Source organism: Bidens hawaiensis, unplaced genomic scaffold (genome assembly GCF_021521415.1).
Source record: "Bidens hawaiensis isolate Kalapana, Puna unplaced genomic scaffold, B.hawaiensis_p1.1 tig00013806_1, whole genome shotgun sequence".
NCBI lineage: Eukaryota > Viridiplantae > Streptophyta > Magnoliopsida > Asterales > Asteraceae > Bidens > Bidens hawaiensis.
Window position 1 is genome coordinate 544,178 of NW_027492180.1, and position 22,533 is coordinate 566,710.

Genomic DNA, 22,533 nt, shown 5'->3' on the forward strand with positions numbered 1-22,533 from the left:
TTTGAATAATAATAATAATAATAATAGTAATAAAAATAGAAAAGAATTCAGAGACAAAAAAATGTTTGAAAAAGCAAGCAAAATCTGTGGTAAAAAGAGGAGAGCAGTTGTATTGTAAGTGTGGACACAAGGATCTGAAGGGAAGGAATTCCTGTTCTTGTATAATATTCATTCCACCAACTATACATACCTTTTTTATTACCTTCTTCTTCCGCCCCGACAGGTATCATTTCCATCTGCACTGCACGTACTATTCATTACACTCGCATTGTTATTGATGATATGAAACATGCAGCTCCTCTTTCTTCTTCTTCTATGATTTTGCAGTAATTCAACTAATTTTCAGGTGCTCCTTCTCTTCTGTTTTCTATATCAGAGAGAGCTAGCTAATTCACCAGAACTAATGAGCCAGCCAGCCAACCTCCCCAAGACACATGCAGAAAGCTATCCTGTGTGATGAAGTTTGGTGAAAGAATGAAACAGGTGGCTGACTTGATTCTCAGTTTCCCGCAAGAGGCCCCTGTCATTGTCTTATCTGCCATGGGCAAGACCACCAACAACCTTTTACAGGTTCTACTTATTCTTCTTATTATTATTATTCCTGTATTTATTTTATTATGTTTAGTTGTTGAATTCAATTTGAGTTGTGTGTTGTTACAGGCTGGAGAGAAGGCTGCAACTTGTGTTTCAGTTGTGCCTGAAATTGAAGAATTCGGCTTTGTCAAAGACCTCCATTATAGGTCAGGTCAAAAATTCTTCATTATCAGTTTTAATTACCTAATTTCAACTTCTTAGACATTGGTTTACTGATGATCGGGCAACGGTTTTACTTTTACATTCTCAGGACGGTGGATGAGCTTGGATTAGAAAGAACACTCATTACAGGTACATCTGCAATGTTATATACTTTGTAATATAAGTGAACTGCTATCTTATTTTCTTTGATCAAATGTCCCTTGTAGGAGTGTTCAACGAATCAAATTTTGAATATTCAAATTTTGTAATTTTCAAGTTGGATTCGAATTCGAAATAAGTTCAACAAATTCAATTCGAATTTTAAATAGCCATTTTGAAATTCAATTTGATTCGAAAATGAAGCTCGAAACTTCGAATGGATGCGATTCAAGTTCAGTAAAAAAAACAAACTATTTTGATCCCAATATCAAAACCACCACAAACTTGAGTTTTTTTAACAACAAAAAATACAAATCTATAAAATCAAAGAAATCATTTCCTATTATCCTAAATATTTATAGGGGTAACATCTAATTACATGAATTAATAACCAAAATGATAAACTTATCAATTTTTAGTTTTTATAACTTAAAAGACTTTTGTAATTTATCTCTTTATAAATATGAATAATTGTAGTAAAAATAAAATGTATAATTTGAATTCGAATTTTAAATCGAATTCAAAATCATAAATTCGTCTTCCATTCTAAATTTGATTACTAAATTGAATTCGAACCGGATCGAATTCGAATGATTGAAAAACGAATTTGAGCCTTCAAATTCGATGCGAGTCGGGTCAAAATTTTGAGTTCCTTGAGTTCGATTCGAATGCTAAATATTTATTAACTTTTATCTTACATTTGTCTTTCTTGCAGAACACTTGGAAAAACTAGAGCGATTACTTAACGGGATTCTTGTACTGAAGGAATTCACACCACGTGCCAAAGATTACCTAGTCTCATTTGGGGAGTGCATGTCCACAAGGATTTTTGCTGCATATTTGAATAACATCGGTGTCAAAGCACGCCAAGTATGTGGTTAATTTGCACTCTTTTCTAATTTCTATTTTAAAATGCATTCTGGAATATGGTTTATATTTATACAACAAGCATCTGGATCTGACTTTGTGTTTTTGTGGCAGTACGATGCATTCGAAATGGGTATCATAACAACAGATGAGTTTACTGATGCAGATATATTGGAAGCAACTTATCCAGCTGTAGCAAAAAGACTAAACGGTGACTGGATTAGGGATCCTGCAATCCCTATTGTTTCTGGCTTCCTTGGAAAGGTCCTCTATTTACATAGTCTACGCTTGTTTCTGTCATCAACTTCTTGAAAATAGTTTTCTTGTTTAATTTCCATTAATTATTCTTACTATTTTTAATTCTATAAATTGTTCATAGGGTTGGAGAACTTGTGCTGTGACTACACTGGGCCGAGGTGGTAGCGATTTGACTGCCACCACCATTGGTAAAGCACTTGGGTTGAGGGAAATTCAGGTTTGTGAACAACCCAAAATTTAAATAATAATGAAAAATATATGAAGATGCTGCATTGGATCTTTAATTGTGTGCGCTTTTTATTACAGAAGATTTTATGATTCTAATAATTTGAAATCACATAATCATCATCATCATCATCGTACTCAGTATATCCCACCAATAGCAAAGCTATAGTAGGGTCTGAGGAGGGTAAGATGTAGACAGCCTTACCTCTACCCCATAAGGATAGAGAGGCTGCTTCTGGTGAGACCCCCGGCTCGATAGTAGTTTTGCATCAAGCCTTGGACATAAGGCACATAGCACTCAATCATCGGGACACCGGCTGATCGGTGCATGTACCCTTGTCTTTCGGCTATCAACGCCACTACATGATGCCTGATTAACCGTCCGTCACTTTTAACGTTATTTTCACGAGATTAGTAAAATAACGTCAAAATTAGTGCAATTTCACTTTTGCCCACCCGAGGGTTCACACATATATACATCATATGTGCGCACCGCAAGCAGGCTAAATAGTTTTCTTGTTTAATTTCCATTAATTATTCTTACTATTTTTAATTCTATAAATTGTTCATAGGGTTGGAGAACTTGTGCTGCTTGAAAACACATAAGTGTTATGAAATCACATAATTATTCTTACTATTTTTAATTCTATAATTTGAAATCACATAAGTGTTTTCAAACTGCACATCCAAACACCCCATTACAATATTCATATGGTTTGGCAAAAAAGCACTTAATTCATTCATTGCAGGAATGGAAAGATGTGGATGGTGTCTTGACATGTGACCCTAATATATACTCGGGTGCTGAACCTGTGCCATATTTAACATTTGATGAGGCAGCTGAACTTGCATATTTTGGTGCTCAGGTATAGCTCAACTTGCATATTTAGTGGTGGCAATTAACATTCATTTACTCTTAAATCAGTCAACAGTCATCCAGAAAGCCATTTTTAATGCACTTAACAACATACTAAATCGCTTGATTCCAAAAATTAGTTTGTTATAATATACCTTTTGTAGTTAAATTAAACACTTTGTAGAAAATTACAAAATGGAACAAAAGGTATTTCGGGCTAACCTGACTTGTCCCATTTTGCCACCTCTATACTATATGTGACAAATATCAGGGAAACTGAAGTACTGAACAAATTATGACGTGATCAATTTTTTCTCTGCTCTTTCAATAGGTCCTACATCCACAGTCTATGAGGCCTGCAAGAGAGGGTGATATACCTGTTAGGGTTAAAAACTCTTATAACCCTGGCGCTCCAGGTACCTTGATAACTAAATCAAGAGATATGAGTAAGGTGAGTAGCACTATACTTTTGATAAAACATTGTAAAACCTAGCTGGTAATTAGAAATTAGATCGATACAAGACTAATATTATGTCTATTTATCTCATTTTCAGGCAGTACTAACCAGCATTGTTCTGAAACGTAATGTCACCATGTTAGACATTGTTAGCACCCGTATGCTGGGTCAATATGAATTTCTTGCTAAGGTAAAACAAAGTCATAATTAACACCTACTCTTTTTGGCTGCCCCACAGTTTTTGAATCTGCAATGAGTATATGATTCAGGTTTTCTCAATCTTTGAGGATTTGGGCATATCCGTGGATGTTGTAGCTACGAGTGAAGTTAGCATTTCTTTAACTTTAGATCCTTCAAAGCTTTGGAGTAGGGAGCTGATTCAGCAGGCAAGCGTATGATATTATTCTCAATCTGATTAAACAATCGCATATATATAGCTCAGTTTGGTGTGAAACATTCAACTGTTTGTGCAGGAACTTGATCATGTTGTAGAAGAACTTGAAAAAATCGCTAAAGTGAATCTCCTTCAACACAGATCGATTATTTCACTGATTGGGAATGTTCAGAGGTCATCACTTGTATTAGAGAAGGTATGCCTTATTTTGAATCTTGCACTGATTGACTTGGTGGTTTTTGAAATTGACCATTTTGTATGTTTCCGATATAGGCATTCCAAGTTCTTCGTGTGAATGGAGTGAATGTTCAGATGATATCCCAAGGAGCATCAAAAGTGAATATATCACTCATAGTAAATGACAATGAAGCAGAAAGATGTGTGACAGCTCTGCATTCAGCCTTCTTTGAAAGTGAAGCGTCTGACATCAATTGATTCGTTCATTCGTAACAATAAATTAGCAATGCAATTTGTTTTTTTTTTTTTTGCTTAGATTTAAGCCACCTGTTTTGAACTTATTAGAATCACTATTGGTGTATTAGGAATAATTGGTACGCAATGTTATGGGATTTTTCCTTTCCTTCCGATACGCATGTATTATGAGGAAAAAGCTCACCGAGTGTGGCAGGCTTTAAGTTGCAAATTCACATCTATATTTTCAACGCTCTTTTAAGGATATATAAGCTCTCTGTGTAAATAAGCCAAGCCCGAGCTTGAGCTTGGCTCATATAACTCAAAAGAGTTTGACCTTGACTTGTTCATGCTTTTTGGACAGATTGTATTTTTGTCATTAAACATGCTTTTTAGGTATAAACAAATCGGTAAAGTAACCAAAGATGTAACGGAGAGTCCTTAATAAAAAGGTTTTACTTTCTAACTTTCTAAGTGTTCCCAATAAAGAGGTTTGACTTTGTTTCTCCTTGATAAAAAGGATCGAGTTTGTGTGTGCCCTTCATAAAGAAGTTTGACGTTGTGAGTGTCCGTTTTAAGGTTTGACATTTTGAGTGCCCTTAACAAAATATTTAGGCATACACACACATTGCTCCTGTATTATATGTTAAGTAACCAAAAGGGTTTGTAAATATGTTGGAAGTATTGAAAGCAAGCAAGGGCAAAATGGTTTGACTTACATAAAGTCAAACTGTGGTGTTACTTCACAAGATAGGATTATAACAAGAAACAGATGGTGATCATGTTACAATTGCATTGATGGAAGCATGCAACAACCATTGAATCTAGGATTTAAGTACTGCAAACATCATAATAGTCAAACTGTTAACTTACACCTAATTCGTTGCTTATATGATTAACCTGCAAATGGAGATTTAGCAACAAGCTATCTGAATGACTGAATCGGATGACAAACATAACTTTCATAAGTAGTGTGAGGAAGTGATGATTGTGGGTGCAGAAAGAGCAACTTCAATCTAAAGGCACAACACTAGGGATGAGATCGCCAGATCGGTACCGAAAATCCCGGTCCCGAAAATCATAAATTCTTGGTACGGGTACCGAAATATTCGGTTCGGTACCGGTACCAGGACGGTACCGGTATTGAAGGTAAAAATTCGGGAAATACCGGTACCGTCCCGTCCCGTACCGGTCCCGCAACTCAAAACTTCGGTACCAATTTGGTACCAACAGTACCAAATCGGTACCGACTTCGGTACCGGTACCGGTTCGACCGGTACCGAAAACGCTCATCCCTACACAACACTGTTCAAGTAGTATCTTAACAACCTTTTTTCTCGCATAAACCCAACTTCAATCTAAAGACCTATGATTGATTATGAGGAGAGGCATTTTCCAATCCTGGAAGCAATGACTTTCAGATACCTAAATAGTGTGGTAAAACAAAGAGAGAATTGATATGTGTCTAATAAATGTAGTGATTCATGATACTGAAAACTTTACGTGAAAGTATCTAAAGGATTTCAAATTATCAAATAATGTAAAGTAAGTTTTCAAGAGCACTACGACTCATGTTGTATACATATTCAGATTTGATATGTTATGATTAGGGGTGTTCACGGTTCGGTTTGAAACCGTGAAACCGCCCAAACCGGTCATCGGTTTGGTTTCATGGTTGGTTTATTTTCTTAACTTTCAGTCGGTTTCAAAATTTTCAAACCGTAACGAGCGGTTTGGTTTGTGGTTTATACCAAAAACCAACCGTATAAAACCGGACCGGACCGGACCGAAAGACTTTTGAATTTCCAAATATTTTAACTTTCTAAAATTATATATAGATTACATATAGTACGTGTTAAATCTTGGGTGGTGACACTTAGGTAAAATTTAATTAGTATGCTTGGTTTTTTAACTAAAACTCCACACTTTTTATGCTTATTTTTTTTCATTAGCATGTGAACTTTCAACTTTGTAAAAGTCTTATATTTATGTTATATTCAACAGATAACAACTATCTCAGTCTATTAGAGATTGATTGGATCCATCGATTGTAGCTCCCTATATCAAGTTTATTATGTGTGTAATTGGTTTATAACCTATGGAGCGTAAACAACTTCATATGTGAATGTAAATCAACATTTTTTAGATTTATCAAGATCTAGAGAGTAGGATAATTAATAAAATTGTTTAAAACCGTGAAACCAAACCGGAACCAAACCGTTGGTAATGGTTCGGTTCGGTTTGGTTTTCAGTTTCAATGATTCGGTTTCAGTTTTTGATATTTAAAACCGTTACTAGCAGTTTGGTTCACGGTTTAATCTAAAACCCCCCCAAACAGGACTGCAAACACCCCTAGTTATGATTATTTTATATGCTTAATATAGTTGAGACTCCTAAAAGTTAGTTCCTAAGTACATAAATGTGTAAAATGTTAACATCTTAAGGATGTAAATATTGTGCACCAATATACATTCATAGAAAAGCTATGCCCGATAATTACAGGATCTCAATCTATAAGAATGGTACATTGTCTATTGAAAATAACTTGGATGTTATCAACTTTTGCAATTGATTTGCTAAGTGATAAAGTTTATGTACCAAAACTCTTGAAAAGAGTGAATGCCCATGCATAATTGGTCAATATAGACAAAAGATTCTAATGGGTTGAAAATGTTTGAAGCATATATAAAGTTATGCTTACTACGCATGAAAACTAGTCGAGTTGAATGTGGTGTTAATCAGAAGATATTGTGATAAAGAATGATATAAGTTTGAAAAAGTAGTCATACTTTTATCAACATCCAACTTTAAAATGTTCACTATAATCATAGTTTACAGTGATGATGTACACATCATCGAGAGAAATTGACAAACTTTTAGAGGAAGAATTTTTGAAAGACCTTGACACGGTGTGATCGTTGCTCAACTTATAGTTCAGGTATATGTGTAATTATATGTTAATCAATCAATTAAAGTGCATCTAGAAGATGATGAAACATTTTATCATGGACAAATTTCATAATTTGAGCTCACTAAAGGTTGTTCAATAATGCATCACATATCCTTTCCTAATACAGAATGAAACATTATTGTTTTAGAATTACCATAATTAAATGCATATGTGCATTAATATTTATTGATAACCATATATGATTTCTATATATTTTATTTATATTTATCAGCATGTGTCAAGCTAGGAGACATCAGAATGAATTAAAATATATATTTCAGGTATGAAAGATATGTGATTATATTTTTCTAACCCATCAAAACAAGCTTGGTTAGCCTTGTTGATGCAGAGAAACGCAACAGGTTTATGGATACAATTGATATGTTTACCAGATGAAGCAATATAAATTTTCACGTGAAGATCATACAACATTGTTCAACTTAAGATTCATATTTCAAGGGACGGAAACACAAATGATTGAATACAAAAGTTTTGGGCTTTCACAAAAGACCTAGATTTACCATTTTAGCGGATATATAAATCAGGGGGAGACAATTCGCGTTGCACTCATTTCCCCTTAGCTATAGTTTTATCCCACCAGGTTTTCCCAGCAAGGTTTTTAATGAGGTAGTATTAAGTTGATAACAAAGAAGGAGTGTTAATATTATGGTTATCAACCCCCTAATATAGTTTATTTTTTTCTCCAAGTTTTCATCTTCTATAAATATCACATTGTATCTCATTGTATTATACACATCTAATTAATGAAAATCTCTCCCCTTCTCCCGCTTATTCCTTTGCTATTAGGCTAGTTTCAAAACATTTACGTATTTATCCGATAATTGGTACATGTTAACTCGATTGTATACCTGACATAATTTTCGTTTCCTTTATTTATTTTAAGTGTATATACAGTATATAATACACTAGATTATTCATAGAGCCCACCAACTCCTTTTTAGCCCGTTAAGGTGTTGGGCGTAGGCCTTGTTTGGGCCGGTTTAAAATTTGAAGTCAAAGAGGAGACGGGTGCGGGCGGCCAGGCTTGGCCAGTTGAGGTTTCTTGTTTAATAATTTGCAAACCCTAGTTCATTCTCTATTTTTAAACAACGATATGTACTTTTAATTATTTGTCACTCAATAAAGAATACATAGTTGCCACCCGTGGACGTAGGTTAGTTTAGACCAAACCACGTTAAATCCTCGTGTTCGTTTATTGCTTCCACGTGTGTGTTCAGTTTGTGTGCGCGTTTTATCCTAACAAGTGGTATCAAGAGCTTAGGTTCGGTTCACACGAAGAGCATGCTGAACCAGTTTCGTACACCGCCGCCGCACCAGATCAGTTTTTGAAGTGGGCCCGTTTTGGTTTTTTAAGTATTGAGTAATTGGGCTTTAGTCCAACTTGTTTGTTAGAGTTTGTTTTTAATATGCATGATTTGATGCAAGTTTAGTTAGTTAGAAGATTTGATCGAGTCATGTGGGTTTGTCCTAGTTTTATGGAGTCTCGAGTCTTACGCTTGTTTCTAGGGTTTAGTTGCTTTCAGTTATTTCTTGTAAGCTATATATATAGCACCTCTTTTATTGAGTAAAGGATCCAGAAAATTTGAGTGATCATTTTTCTCTGATATTACCATTAACAGTGGTATCAGAGCAATCTGGGAGAGTATTTAAGAGAGAACATGGTAGCCGGACACGCTACTTTTCAAGTACCGAGTGTCCCAAAGTTCTACGGAGATTACGAGCATTGGAGCATGCTAATGAAGACGTTGCTAAAGTCAAAGGAGTATTGGGCCGTAATAGAACCGGGGTACACTGAACCTCAAGAAGCAGCAGAACTTACGGCCACTCAGCAAGAAAATTTAGATGCTATGCGTCTCAAGGATCTAAAGGCTCAAAACTATCTGTTTCAGTCGATAGATAAACAGATCTTGAAGACCATGACTCACAAAGAAACAGCCAAACAGATTTGGGAGGCTATGAAGAACAAATACCAAGGCAACATAAGAGTGAAGAAAGCACACTTGCAAAGATTACGAAGAGAGTTCGAAATCTTGGAAATGAAGGAAAGTGAAAGCGTTACTGATTACTTTGGTCGGGTGATGACCACAGCAAATGAGATGAGAAATTTTAGAGAAACGATAACAGATGTAATGATTGTTGAGAAGATCCTCAGATCGCTAACTGAAAATTTTAACTACGTGGTGTGCACCATAGAAGAATCGAAGGACATAGATGTGATGTATGTGGATGAGTTACAAAGTTCATTACTTGTGCATGAACAAAAGCTCGTGAAGAAACCCATTGACGAGCAAGTATTAAGAATTGAATTTGATTCAGCCGGAGGACGTGGACGGGGACGTGGCAGAAGCCCATCTAACAGAGGACGTGGTTGTGGGAAGATCAAGGCCGGATTTTGACAAATCCGTTGTAGAATGTTACAAATGCCATCAACTAGGCATTTTGCTTATGAATGTACTCGGGGAGACAAGGCGGTTAATTACACTGAATTTGATGAAAGAGAAGACTTACTCTTAATGACACATGCAGAAGTAAAGAAAGAAAGCAAAGAAGGAATATGGTTCTTGGATTCGGCTTGTTCGAATCATATGACAGGAACACGTGAATGGTTTGTTAATTTAGATGAAGGATTCAAGCACTCGGTAAAATTGGGAAACGATCATCGACTTACAGTCAAAGGAATCGGTGAAGTCAGGTTCGAAGTTGAAGGGATAACACAAATTATCAGCCGAGTGTACTATGTCCCTGAACTAACCTTAGATTTACTAAGTTTGGGGCAGCTGCAAGAGAAAGACTTGACGGTGGTAATTCGTAGAGATGTGTGCAAAATTTATCATCCTCAGCGAGGTGTGATAACAACGTCAAGAATGCGAGAAATAGAATGTTTTTGGTGAATGCAAGGATGAAATCCATGGAAAGACGATGTTTGAAGATTGAACAAGAAGGAAACGAGCAGATTTGGCATAGAAGGCTTGGGCACATAAAGAACAAATCACTAAGAACCATGCAATTCAGACAAATGGTAAAGGGACTCCCTCAACTAGCTGAGTCCAGCAAGGTCTGTGAGGTATGCAATCTGGGAAAAAACCAGCGAGCCGATATACCTAGGAAAAGTAATTGGAGAGCTTCAACTCATTTGGAACTCATCCACACTGATCTGTGTGGGCCAATAAAACCTGAATCATCAAGTGGAAAGAGGTATGTTATGGTGTTAATTGATATTTTTCTAGAAAATGGTGGGTTTATTTCTTGTCAAGGAAAAGTGAAAGTTTTAAAACTTTTAAGAATTTTAAGTCTATGGTTGAAAATGAAACGGGGCTTACTATAAAATGTTTAAGAAGTGACCGAGGAGGAGAGTTCACTTCTAGGGAATTTAATAATTTTTGTGGAGAGTATGGAATTAAAAGGCAATTGACAGCTGCTTACACTCCACAACAAAATGGAGTGGCAGAACGTCGCAACATAACCTTAATGAATATGGTCAGGTGTTTGTTGATTGAGAAGAACATGCCCAAACGGTTTTGGACAGAGGCGACCAATTGGGCCTGTTTTGTCTTGAACAGATGTGTCACTACCTCTTTAGAAGACAAAGTCCCTGAAGAAGCTTGGTCAGGACATAAACCAAATGTTGAGTTTTTCAAAATTTTCGGTTGTATAGGTTACGTCCATGTATAGCTAAGATCCAAGTTAGATAATAGAAGTATTAAATGCATCTATTTGGGAATTAGCACTGAATCAAAGGCGTACAGGATGTATGATCCTGTGCAACAAAAGATTGTTATAAGTAAGGATGTGGTTTTTTCAAAAAATGAAGCATAGGTTTGGAACGATGAATCGTTTGGTAGCAAGGAATTAATAATTCCTGATGGTGACGGGGAAGTAAGTCAAGATGAAAGTCTTGATGAGTCACACTCAGATGTGACCAGTCCTATTTTGGATACTAGTGTGCCTCAAAATCCATCTAGGACTGTAGAAAGGACAAATGAAGCAAGTGGAAGTAATACTCCTCGGTCAAACAATTCATCCAATACAGTGGACCCTACAAACCATAATGAAGAAAGTAGTGCAGTGGAGCTTAGGCTGAGGGGTGTGGGGGGCGCGAGAGGGGGCGCATTATCAGAGTGGGGAAGGATGCATTAAAAAGGACAACCAACGTCCCCACTTGGATGAAAGATTATGAGAGTGGGGAAGGATGGTCAGAAAGTGAAGTTGACTTTGCAATGTACACTTCCTTTGAGGACCCCACAAATTATGAAGAAGCAATTAAAGAGCACAAGTGGGTTCAATCAATGAAACTTGAAATGGAATCTATAATTAAGAATGAAACTTGGGAATTAGTGGAGAAGCCGGAAGGAATAACCCTAATTGGGGTTAAATGGGTATTTAAAACAAAGTTAAATGAGAAAGCGGAAGTGGAAAAATACAAGGCTCGTTTAGTTGTGAAAGGATATTCCCAGAAAAGAGGCGTAGACTATGAAGAAGTTCAAGGTGTGCAGATTGAAAAAGGGGTTGGAAAATAAAGCAAGTTGATGTAAAGCCTGCTTTCTTGAATGGAGAACTGAAAGAAACGATATTTATAGAGCAACCGCAAGGTTTCATTAAAGATGGTGAAGAGTTCAAGGTGTGCAGATTGAAAAAGGCGTTGTATGGGTTAAAACAGGCACCTCGTGCATGGTTCAATCGTATAGAAAGGTACTTTGTTAAGGAAGGTTTTGAGAAAAGTCATTATGATCATACTCTTTTTGTTAAAAAAACAACAAAAGGAGTGGTGATTGTGAGTCTGTATGTGAACGATCTCATATATACAGGTGATAATGAGGTAATGTGTGAAAGGTTTAAAGAATCCACGATGCAAGAGTTTGAGATGACAGACTTGGGTTCGATGAAATATTTTTTGGGTGTTGAAGTAAATCAAGATGCTACCGGGATAAGCATGCGCCAAAAGAAATATGCTAAAGAAATATTAGAACGTTTTCACATGTGGGAAAGTAATAGTGTTAAGAACACTATAGTACCTGGAACTAAAGTTACAAAGGCTGGAGAGGGAAGTAAAGTGAATGACATAGAATATAAAAGCTTGGTGGGAAGACTCATGTACCTCACGGTCACAAGGCCTGATCTTATGTATGGAGTTAGCTTTATTTCTAGATTCATGGCTAATCCTCGTGAAGAACACATGGCATTGGCTAAGAGAATGTTAAGGTATGTTAAAGGTACTTATGGATTTGGGTTATTTTATGGTCGAAAGACTGGAGCCAAACTAAAGGTGTTTACGGATAGTGACTATGCTCAAGATATTGAAGATAGAAAATACACATCCGGGTATGCATGCATTTTGAGCAGTGCAGCAATTTGTTGGAGCTCGAAGAAACAAAGTATTGTTACCCTTTCGTCAACGGAGGCCGAGTATGTAGCAGCTACAGCGTGTGCATGTCATAGCGTTTGGCTCAAGGGATTGTTGGAAGAGATAAGTAATGAAGAGATTGGTACAATTGAAATTCAGTGTGATAATACTTCTACTATCAAACTATCAAAGAATCCAGTTTTACACAGAAGGACTAAGCATATTGATGTTCGGTTTCATTACTTGAGGAATTTAGTGAATGAAGAAAAGATTCGGTTGGTATTAAGTTATTCAAAAGATCAAGTGGCTGATGTTTTGACTAAACCGGTCAAGCTGGATGTCTTTGAAAGAATGAGGAAGTTGCTTGGAGTCATTGATCTGGATGATTAAACTGCTGGGTGACCCATTGCAGTTTAAGGGAAGGATTTGAAGTGGGCCCGTTTTGGTTTTTTAAGTATTGAATAATTGGGCTTTAGTCCAACTTGTTTGTTAGAGTTTGTTTTTAATATGCATGACTTCATGCAAGTTTAGTCAGTTAGAAGATTTGATCAAGTCATGTGGGTTTGTCCTAGTTTTATGGAGTCTCGAGTCTTACGCTTGTTTCTAAGGTTTAGTTGCTTTCAGTTATTTCTTGTAAGCCATATATATAGCACCTCTTTTATTGAATAAAGGATCCAGAAAATTTGAGTGATTATTGTTCTCTGATATTACCATTAACGGTTTTAGGGTTCCACCGGCAGACGCCGCAACCCTAGGTTTGTTGCTGCCGCTCGCCGTCGTCACCAGTGAAAAGCCGGTTAGGGTTTCTAGATCCATCCACCGTCGATCAGGTTAGGTTCTGTTACGAAAGTCGAGCACCGCATCGCAACCATTTGTTGCCGCAAGAATTCTTTATGTAAGGCAGTTAAGCCGACGAGCAAGATTTGCAGAAACTTGAAGTCAAGATCGTAGTTTGCATCGTGTGACCATCTATCAAAGTTAAAAGCATATGTGATTTTTGTTTGGTTATTTGCGCCATTCAAGAAAGAAAAAAAAAGTAGTTGCTTCTTCTTTTTTCGTTTTGTCTTGTTGTGAAAGCAAAGGTACGATTGTAGAAGACAACTTTCTTTTCTTGCGCTGTGAAAGCAAAGGGCTAGGCAAGCCTAATTTGTGTTTTTTCCTTAATTAGATGGGCTTGAACTTTGGTGTACCAAATTATTTATTTTTGGGCTTTAAAATATACGGGTAGCAGGCCTAATTTTGTGTGGCCCAAGTCTTGAGGCAGTTTAGCCTGGAAATAACTTTGAGTCGAGTAACTTTTTTGCAAAGTACAAGCCTAGAACGTTTGAATCAAGATTCTATTTTTTAAAGAACAGTGTCAAGTCAAAAGAAACGTTAAAGAAACTGAGAACCAGTGCCAACCACGATTGTCAGGTTTTTACGTTTCGGTTTAAAATTTCAGTTTCTGATTTTTAGTTCGTTATTCCGATGCGAATAAAAAAGGTTGATTGTTTAAAAGAGTTCAGTAGAACAATCATTAAGTTCAGGCCCGTGCCAGTGTCTGTCTCTGTTTTTATCCAGTTTTTCGTTTTAATCATTGTCATGGCAGAAAACGGAAAGGTTTCGATACAGAAGTTTGACGGGCAGAAGTTTGGTTGGTGGAAGATGCACATTGAGGCGCTACTTTGTCAGAAAGACTTGGATGTAGTACTTGAGGATGAAAAACCAGAAAAGTTGTCAGAAGCAGATTGGAAGAAGTTAGACAAGAAAGCTAGGGCTTGTATTACACTGTCGTTATCAGAAGATGTGGCGTTTAACATCATGAAGGAAACCACAGCGCGTGGTATGATGGAGGCACTATCCAACATGTATGAGAACCCTTCGGCAGCGAATAAAGTCTATCTTATCTGAGAGCTAGTGACAACTAGAATGAAAGAGGGTGGATCAGTTACAACGCATATCAATAATCTTAATTCGATCTTGTCCCGCTTAGTGTCAGTTGACATTAAGTTTGATGATGAAGTTCAAGGCCTATTGTTATTATCCTCTTTACCCGACAGTTGGTCTCAAACAGTGACTGCGGTTTGTAGTTCGTCTACAAAAATTACTTTTGATGGGATTCGGGACCTGATTCTGGGAGAAGATTCAAGACGCAGAAGTTCAAGTGAATCATCAGGTAATATGTTAGTCACAGAAGGAAGAGGTAGGGGAAAACAGCGAGGCAGTGGGAGTAGGAAGAGGAGTCAGTCTAATACTCGTAAAGATATTGAATGCTGGGATTGTAAAGAGAAGGGAAACTTCAGGAATCAGTGTCCGAATTGTAAAAAAGAGGTGAACGTTACAGAAGACAACACAGGTGACGGGGTCAGTAGTGATGAGACTTTGGTTTGCAGTGTTGAGAGTAACGTTGATGCTTGGGTGTTGGATTCTGGTGCATCGTTTCATGCCACTCACTATAGTGAAACGATGAGGAATCTTAAGTTTGGGGATTTTGGAAAGGTTCGACTAGCGAATGATGATATTTTAGAGGTTACGGGTATGGGAGATGTTGATTTGATAACTTCAGCCGATAGTTCTTGGACTTTGAAAGACGTGAGGGTTATTCCAGGTTTGAAGAATCGCTTGATTTCAGTTGGATAGTTGGATGACCAGGGGCACGATGTTAAGTTCGGGAATGGGCAGTGAAAGGTAGTTAAAAGGAATCTCGTGGTTGCTCGTGGCAAGAAAATGGGTTCGTTGTATATGGTCGATACGTCATCGAAAGGAGTGGATCTAGTTTTGATGAAAGACAAAATTCGGTTCACAGAATCTCGTGGGCAGAAGATGGTTTGTTTTGCAAGTAACAAACCTAGAGCCAAAGTGAATATTTAAGATGAACAAGCTAGGAAGGTTTAAATCTGTTGGGGGACATCGTGACAGTGGGAGCACAAGTCGTGTTTCAGTTATAGTTCCAGGTCGACAGTGGATTAAGAAAACCAGTGTTCCAGCTGTGAAAGTCTCTCCAGTGAATTACTTGCTGAATATGGAGAGTGTTTGTCCTCGGGATATCTCAGGATCCGGTAGTTCGTTACAGTGTGAGCCGGTAGGGACAGAGAATGAGTCAAGGGCAGGTTTAGTCGTGACTGACGTGTTGGAGCTCCGGGGAGCTTCAACGAGCCTTCAGGTTAATTGATGAGAAGACGGTGACAACTAGAAAATGTTTAATGTTCGGATTACAAAAGTACAATCAGAAGTGCAGACAAGAGTACTCAAGGCCTCCGAGTGGGAGATTTTTGGGTTTCGTAGGCCTTGTTTGGGCCGGTTTAAAATTTGAAGTCAAAGAAGAGACGAGTAAGGGTGGCCGGGCCCAAGCCCAGCCCGGTTGAGGTTTCTTGTTTAATAATTTACAAACCCTAGTTCATTCTCTATTTTTAAACAACGATATGTACTTGTAATTATTTGTCACTCAATAAAGAATACTTAGTTGCCACCAGTAGACGTAGGCCAGTTTAGACCGAACCACGTTAAATCCTCGTGTTCGTTTATTTCTTCCGCGTGTGTGTTCAGTTCGTGTGCGCGTTTTATCCTAACATAAGGCTTCAATTTAATACTTTACAATCCATTTATTTAACTTATACTTTTATTCCACAATTCAGTCCTGTTCTTCACTTATTTTGTGCATAATCATATTCATAGATAGAAAATAGAAAATTGTACACAACTCAAGGTAATCTTGACCTAAAGCATTTTAAATAGGTTAGTTTAAAATTTATATAGGTTGGTTTGGCTAAGAAATTTTAACTAAATAAGTCAAAATGAGTCACTTTAAATTCCTCTTTATCATTTCGGGTCAAATTGGTTGACAATTTAAAAGAACGATGTGGGTTATTGTCCTAAGGAAATGTGGCAGGTTCGGGTCGGAACAGGTTTTTGAGTGGCATAGATTTCCACAAGGATTGGAACGGGTTCGGTTCAAGTTTTGGCTTGGATCAAGTTTCAAGCCGACACGAGTTTTCGCACAAGACGGTTTGGGTATCGGTTTCTTTTGTTTTGTTTTGGTCGATTTCGGATTCATTTTCGGTTTTATGTTTCGTTTTGGTCGGTTTTTTAGTTACGCTTATGTTTGGTTTTAGATTTTAGTTTCGTTTTGATCGATTTTTCAGGTTTCGATCTGTTCGTTTTGGTTTTTAATTTTGTTTTCGTCGATTTTTTTGGTTTAGTTCATTTCTCGTTTTTACTTTTTTCTTAAACGAGGACAACGTGTGTTATGTCAAGTGGCAGAGTCGATGGTATGGTTTCTTAAAGAAACACCCAAACCAAACTATAAAACACAACATAGTATAACCAAAATGAAGACAACCGAAGCTCTTTAATTTAGAAGGTTATAAAAAGAAGTGGCCGTACCAAAAAAAAAAAAAGAAAAAATTAAATGAACAATTAAACACCAGGACCGACTCTCTTAAAAATTGAGAAAGAAACCCTAAACCTAAACCCCTTTGGTTGTTGGTAGAAACCAAACATGGAAGACAGCTTCAAGGTTCGTGTTGACAGGACTTTCGGATCTCTCCAATCTTCTTCTTCTTCTTCTTCTCTGAGGTCTCTCTGGTGCCTCACCGACGAAGAAATCGAAAGAAACAAATGGGGCCTTCAACACAAAGCAGTCGATCCCCAAACAGAACACGATGAACACATCTACCGTCTCAACAATCCTAAACCCTTTCTCCAGGGCTTTGTTGCCCAACCCCACACTTCCGATCTTCAAGACCTCGACGATGATGATGAGGAAAACCTGTCTAAGCCGGAAGATCACACCAACGAGGAGTGGGATATCCGATCTTCAGTCGGCATGGACTGCACTCTCGACAACGAGGTATTATTATTATTATTATTTCTTATCTTTTCAATTTTGTTGTTTTAAGTCAAGTACAAAACCGTACGTAAACCGATTGGACAAGGCCTTGTTCATGTTCCTTTGTTAAGTGTTCACCAAGTTTTGATGTTTGTGTTCTTTCTTTAAGGAAATACAAATAAATTGGAGTCTAGAGTTTGAAATCGATGTGAATGAGGAGAAAGGAAATGGGAACAATGCAAAAAACAATGTGAGACATATTTTATGTTAGGGAGAATAACTTAAAAGAATATAAAATGTACAAATAACTTTCATGAACAACATATATGAACAAACATTTCTGCGTCGCATTTGGTACCAGTATTGTTCCAAATTTTTGACTTTCGGCGCCAGTATTGTACCGTTCTAGTACCAAGGTTTTGGGAAAATTGGGACTGGGGTTTTTGGTATTGATACCGGTCATTGCCGGTTCGGTACCTGCTCATCCCCACAAGTTTTCGCTAAAAGAAGAATTTTTAAAAATTTACAATAATGAGAATTTAAACGATGTGATTGCTTAATGATATCAGGAAGTGATTTACAGGATCTTATTGTAACTAATTCTATGTCTTTTTGGTGGCACCACAAAAATTAGTGAATACGACTGAATTTTAATATATTTGAATATTAAGGTTTGTAAATTTGAATATTACCGATGCCAACTTTATATATAGCCATAACTAATCACAATTCGATCAATGTAAATCTCTTTTGGAGATCAGTGTAAGCAATTGTTTTCTTTTAACGAAAACAAAAAACTGTCATTTCTTTCACTGCATTACCGGTCGTGTACTTGACTTGAACAATGCAGGAACATATAGACACGATGAGTGTAGGATTTCTGTTACATATTGATTTATATCATTTCATTGCAGGAAGAGGAAGATGCATTTGACAAAGTGGCTGTAGGGAAGGAAGAACCTGCAGATCGATTTTACATGAAGAATGTTAATGATTATGAAGTTGATATAGATTCAACCGATGAGCTTCCCACCTCATTTACAGATATAACCAGGGATCCTCGAGCAAATCACATGGCAGCAAAACTCAGGCTCAAAGAAGACGATGAGTCAGCTAGAAAATTGGGCCTGCAGGTTTCTCAAGGCAACATTCAGGAATCAGATCAAATTGCTATAGAATCCAACCAACAGGTAGTGATCAATGAACCTCCAGGATCAAAATCAGCAACCCGAAGTGTGCCAGATTATGTACGCAATCCGTCAAGATACACACATTATACCTTTGATTCAATGGATAATGTTGATGAAGAATCCAATCGAAAAGCTTACATGGATTTGTTTAATTCATTTAAAGGGTCAGCTGCCATGGAGATTCAAGATGATGTTTCCACTGATACTCTAACATCAGTAATGTTCACTCCAAGAAAGAAATCAAGTGATATTTCAATGAAGGAAAGTAAGGTAGATGTAAATGAAAGAAAAAAAGTTGTTCCCGTTAGTATTGCTGATAGTGTTGAAGTTTACATGATGGATGAAGATGAGCCTACCGTTAAAAGTAGCAGCAGCAGCTTGCAGAGAAGTGGTCGAAGATATCGAACAAAAGGCACTACTGATGTGGAATAAGGTAGCCAATATTAGTATTGTATTTGCATAAAACTGTTTCGTGTATTGTTGAATTGTGTTTTATTATACAAGCACATATAAATGCTCAAAGCTTTTCAAGCTTACCAACCATCCCTCCATACCAATTTTTGACAGATTGATTCAACCAGTGTGGAAGTGGAGTCACCCAAACTACATGCCAAAAATAGTACTGTAGTTGCTTTTGAAATATTTATGCTCAATCACAGATTGACAATCCAACATAGGTTATATTTATTTGACAGTAAATTTAGTGTGAATGTGTATGTATGCACCCAATCCAACACTAAGGATATGTACATCTTACAACTAGTTCATGTACATAAATGAGGCATGTGTGATTCACCAAGGTTGTTGTGCAAAAGGCACACTTAGGTGCTCGAACTAGAGATGTTCAAAACGTTTGGGACTAGGAACCGGAACCGGTTCCTAACCGGTTCCTATATTCAAAACCCCCTTTGAAACCGGTTCTAGGCTCGAACTGGTTAGGGAACCGAACCGGTTCTCCCACCCTCGGACCCCTAACCTATGGAACCGGTTCTTACCGGTTCCTGCACTGTAACCGGTTTACAGTGTAAAATTTTTTTTTTTTTTTCGTTTTTCGTTTGCGATTTGGATTCTAAACTACGATTCGTATTTGTATAGCATGAAAAATAAACAAAACAATTAACATAAAATTCATTTTATTTACTTTAAGAAGTTCAAAAAAAAAGGTTACATGTTTTAAAATCTTCAAAAACAAACTAACAAAACATTAAACTTATAAATATAAAGTTGTGACATATTGTTTCTAGAAAAGCCTTCTTGTTCGTCGTAATTATTGAGCGGCGACTTCTTCCTCGGAATTACTTGTAGAAATGCCTTCTTGTTCGTCGTGCACTCGAACATCAAGTGGTGTTTCATCTTCGAGAGTGGTTAAGTGTTGAATACGATCGATTGAGTCCAAGTGATCCTTTAAGCAAATGCACATCTCCACCGACTCCGAATTTAGTCTTGTTCTTCTCACCGATATTACCCTGCCACTAAGAGAAAAAGCGGATTCCGAAGCTACCGTAGAAGCTTGGACGGTTAGTAAATCACGGGCCATGGTGGCAAGAATCGGAAACTCGGTTTCCTTTACCTTCCACCAAGCCAAAACATCAAAAGTGCCATATTCCTCTTCGGATAAACCGGTAGAGTAATCATTTGCACTATACCTTCCTAGTTCGCTTGAAGGGGTGTTACCCCTTTGTTTTTTAGCCGTTACGTTGCGAACGGTGTTCATAAGGCTAATCATGGGATCTCGTACTCTAGTAGCACTTGAACTTGATGAAGACCCCCCGGCATAGGCATGTGTATGTTTGACCCATATTTATTTAAATAAAAGTCATACATAAATTTAAAATTCAAGTTAAAATAATTTTTTGCCTCTGTTGAAAAGTTTGGGTCAATTTCATGCATATCTTAGGCTGAAAAAATTTCGTCTATCACACATTCAACCCCCGTAACATTTAACATTGGGTTTAAAGCGGCGGCGCAAGTAAAAACCGGTGGCAATTCAAGAAAGTATTTTTTTAATTTAAACTTCATTGGTAATATGATGTTTGAAAACATTGGACTTTTATTTTCAAATTCTTTAAGATTGTTAACCATTAAAAATAACTCCGAAAGAACCAAGGGACTTGTCGGATAATACGTTCCCGATAGTTTCGTAGTTGATGTTTTAAAAACTTCAAGAAAAGTCGATAAGTCATTGATAATTTCCCATTTCTCATTTGAAAAGGGGATTACCAAATCATTCTCGACAAGACTAGAATGAAACATTTGTAAAGTTTCTCTTTGTTCCAAAGCACTTTGAAACATTATGCAAGTGGAATTCCATCGATGAGGTACATCCCAATTAGCTCCCAAAGCTTTTCTTCCCGTATCTTTACAAAATTTTCTATAATCCATTTGTCTTTTTTTACTTTTCTTAAAAACTTCATGTATCATTAGTCTAAAATCGTTTATAACCGATGTAACCTCATCCGAAGCAAGTCCGTCTTGCACGATTAAATTAATGATATGTGCAACACACCTTGAGTGAAAAAATACACCATTGCAAATCGGCGTATATTTTAATTTTAATTTATCAACCGCCGATGTATTATTCGACGCGTTATCAAATGCCATTGAAAATATTTTATTTTCTAGTTTATAAGTTTTTATAACATAATCTAAAATTTCAAACAAATTATCTCCCGTATGTGGATACTCAAAGAGTTCGAAAGCAATGGTGCGTTTCATCATTTCCCACGATGACGGGTCTACCCAATGAGCGGTGACACAAAGATAAGATTCGGGTAGACCATGTGGAGCCGACCAAACATCACTAGTTAAGTTTATTCCCGTATTTATATTTTCAAAATATGCAATTAGTACCTCTTTGGCCTTCTTCCACAATTTTAAACAATAACGTTTAAGAGTATGACGACTTACGTGAGTGTATTGTGGTTGCAGCGTATCTCGAATCATGGCGGTTAAGCGAGGGTTGTCGAAGTGGCTAAACGGCAAAGCTTCTTGAATCACAAACTTCGCCATACGATCTTGAACTCGGTCAATTTGGTATGTAAATATTCCGCCTTCACTATCCATTTGCGTTTGTTGCGAATCGACGTTCTTTTTCTACGCCTTGCAATACGGTTTTTCGATGTGTTTCTTCAAATTTGAATTCGAAAGTGGGTTTAAATAAACCCCACAAAACTTGCACCGAGCCTTCAATGAATGGTCACTCAATTCAACCAAATCCCAATTGCACCAAATCTCTTGATTACGATTATGAGGTACAATACGAACGAAACTTGGTTCGGCGTTGGAACCTTGACCAACCGATGATTGTGAGGCAGCCATAACAACAAATATGAATATAGAAGAAGAGAAAACAAGAGATTAGAGAACTCAAAACGTTGTAATAGCGTTTTTTTGTATTTTTTTGCGTTCGGGTTTGCGTTTTGAGTGTTGTGATGAACCCATGACACCAAATACCTATTTATACTAGTAGTGGGGTGCTTGGGGGAGCCAAAAAACGGCTATTTTTGACCCCAACGGCCAAAAAACGGCTATATCGATCCAACGGCTAGAACCGGTTCCTAACCGGTTCCGGATGGAACCGGTTCCTAACCGGTTCCGGTTCCTACCCGCCCCCACTCAGAAATACAAGAACCGGTCACGGATCATCGGGTTGAATCAGATAGGGTCCGGTTCCTACAAAAATCGGGTAGGAACCGGTTCGGGTCCGGTTCCGGTTCCGGAACCGGTTTTTTTGATCATCTCTAGCTCGAACGAGTCCTATGTGTATGTACCTGGCAAAACGGACAGGTGATTGAGCAGATAGAATATAGGATCACAGCAATGTTCAAGACAGTTTGTAAAATTCCCACTTAATACATTTTAT

General features: G+C 37.3%; 2 protein-coding genes across 2 annotated transcripts; both read left to right on the plus strand.

Moving 5' to 3' along the window:
- The first annotated feature begins 474 nt into the window (after positions 1–474).
- On the plus strand, positions 475–4,419 carry LOC143545006 (aspartokinase 2, chloroplastic-like). Its single transcript, XM_077036966.1, has 12 exons — positions 475–570; positions 661–740; positions 845–885; positions 1,610–1,764; positions 1,876–2,025; positions 2,141–2,236; positions 2,994–3,110; positions 3,432–3,551; positions 3,655–3,747; positions 3,827–3,949; positions 4,031–4,147; positions 4,225–4,419. The coding sequence occupies exons 1-12, from the start codon at positions 475–477 to the stop codon at positions 4,384–4,386; spliced, it is 1,350 nt and encodes a 449-aa protein (XP_076893081.1). The 3' UTR covers positions 4,387–4,419.
- A 4,572-nt stretch (positions 4,420–8,991) lies between these two features.
- On the plus strand, positions 8,992–9,729 carry LOC143545022 (uncharacterized). The gene has a single exon (XM_077036981.1). The coding sequence runs from the start codon at positions 8,992–8,994 to the stop codon at positions 9,727–9,729; it is 738 nt and encodes a 245-aa protein (XP_076893096.1).
- Positions 9,730–22,533: the final 12,804 nt, after the last annotated feature.

Excerpts from the sequence above, each read along its gene's own strand:
- LOC143545022 (XM_077036981.1), top strand. The coding sequence starts at position 8,992 with ATGGTAGCCGGACACGCTACTTTTCAAGTACCGAGTGTCCCAAAGTTC.
- LOC143545006 (XM_077036966.1), top strand. The coding sequence starts at position 475 with ATGAAACAGGTGGCTGACTTGATTCTCAGTTTCCCGCAAGAGGCCCCT. Across the intron at positions 1,765-1,875 it reads TCGGTGTCAAAGCACGCCAA|TACGATGCATTCGAAATGGG; the intron begins GTATGTGGTTAA and ends TTTTTGTGGCAG. Across the intron at positions 3,111-3,431 it reads TTGCATATTTTGGTGCTCAG|GTCCTACATCCACAGTCTAT; the intron begins GTATAGCTCAAC and ends CTCTTTCAATAG.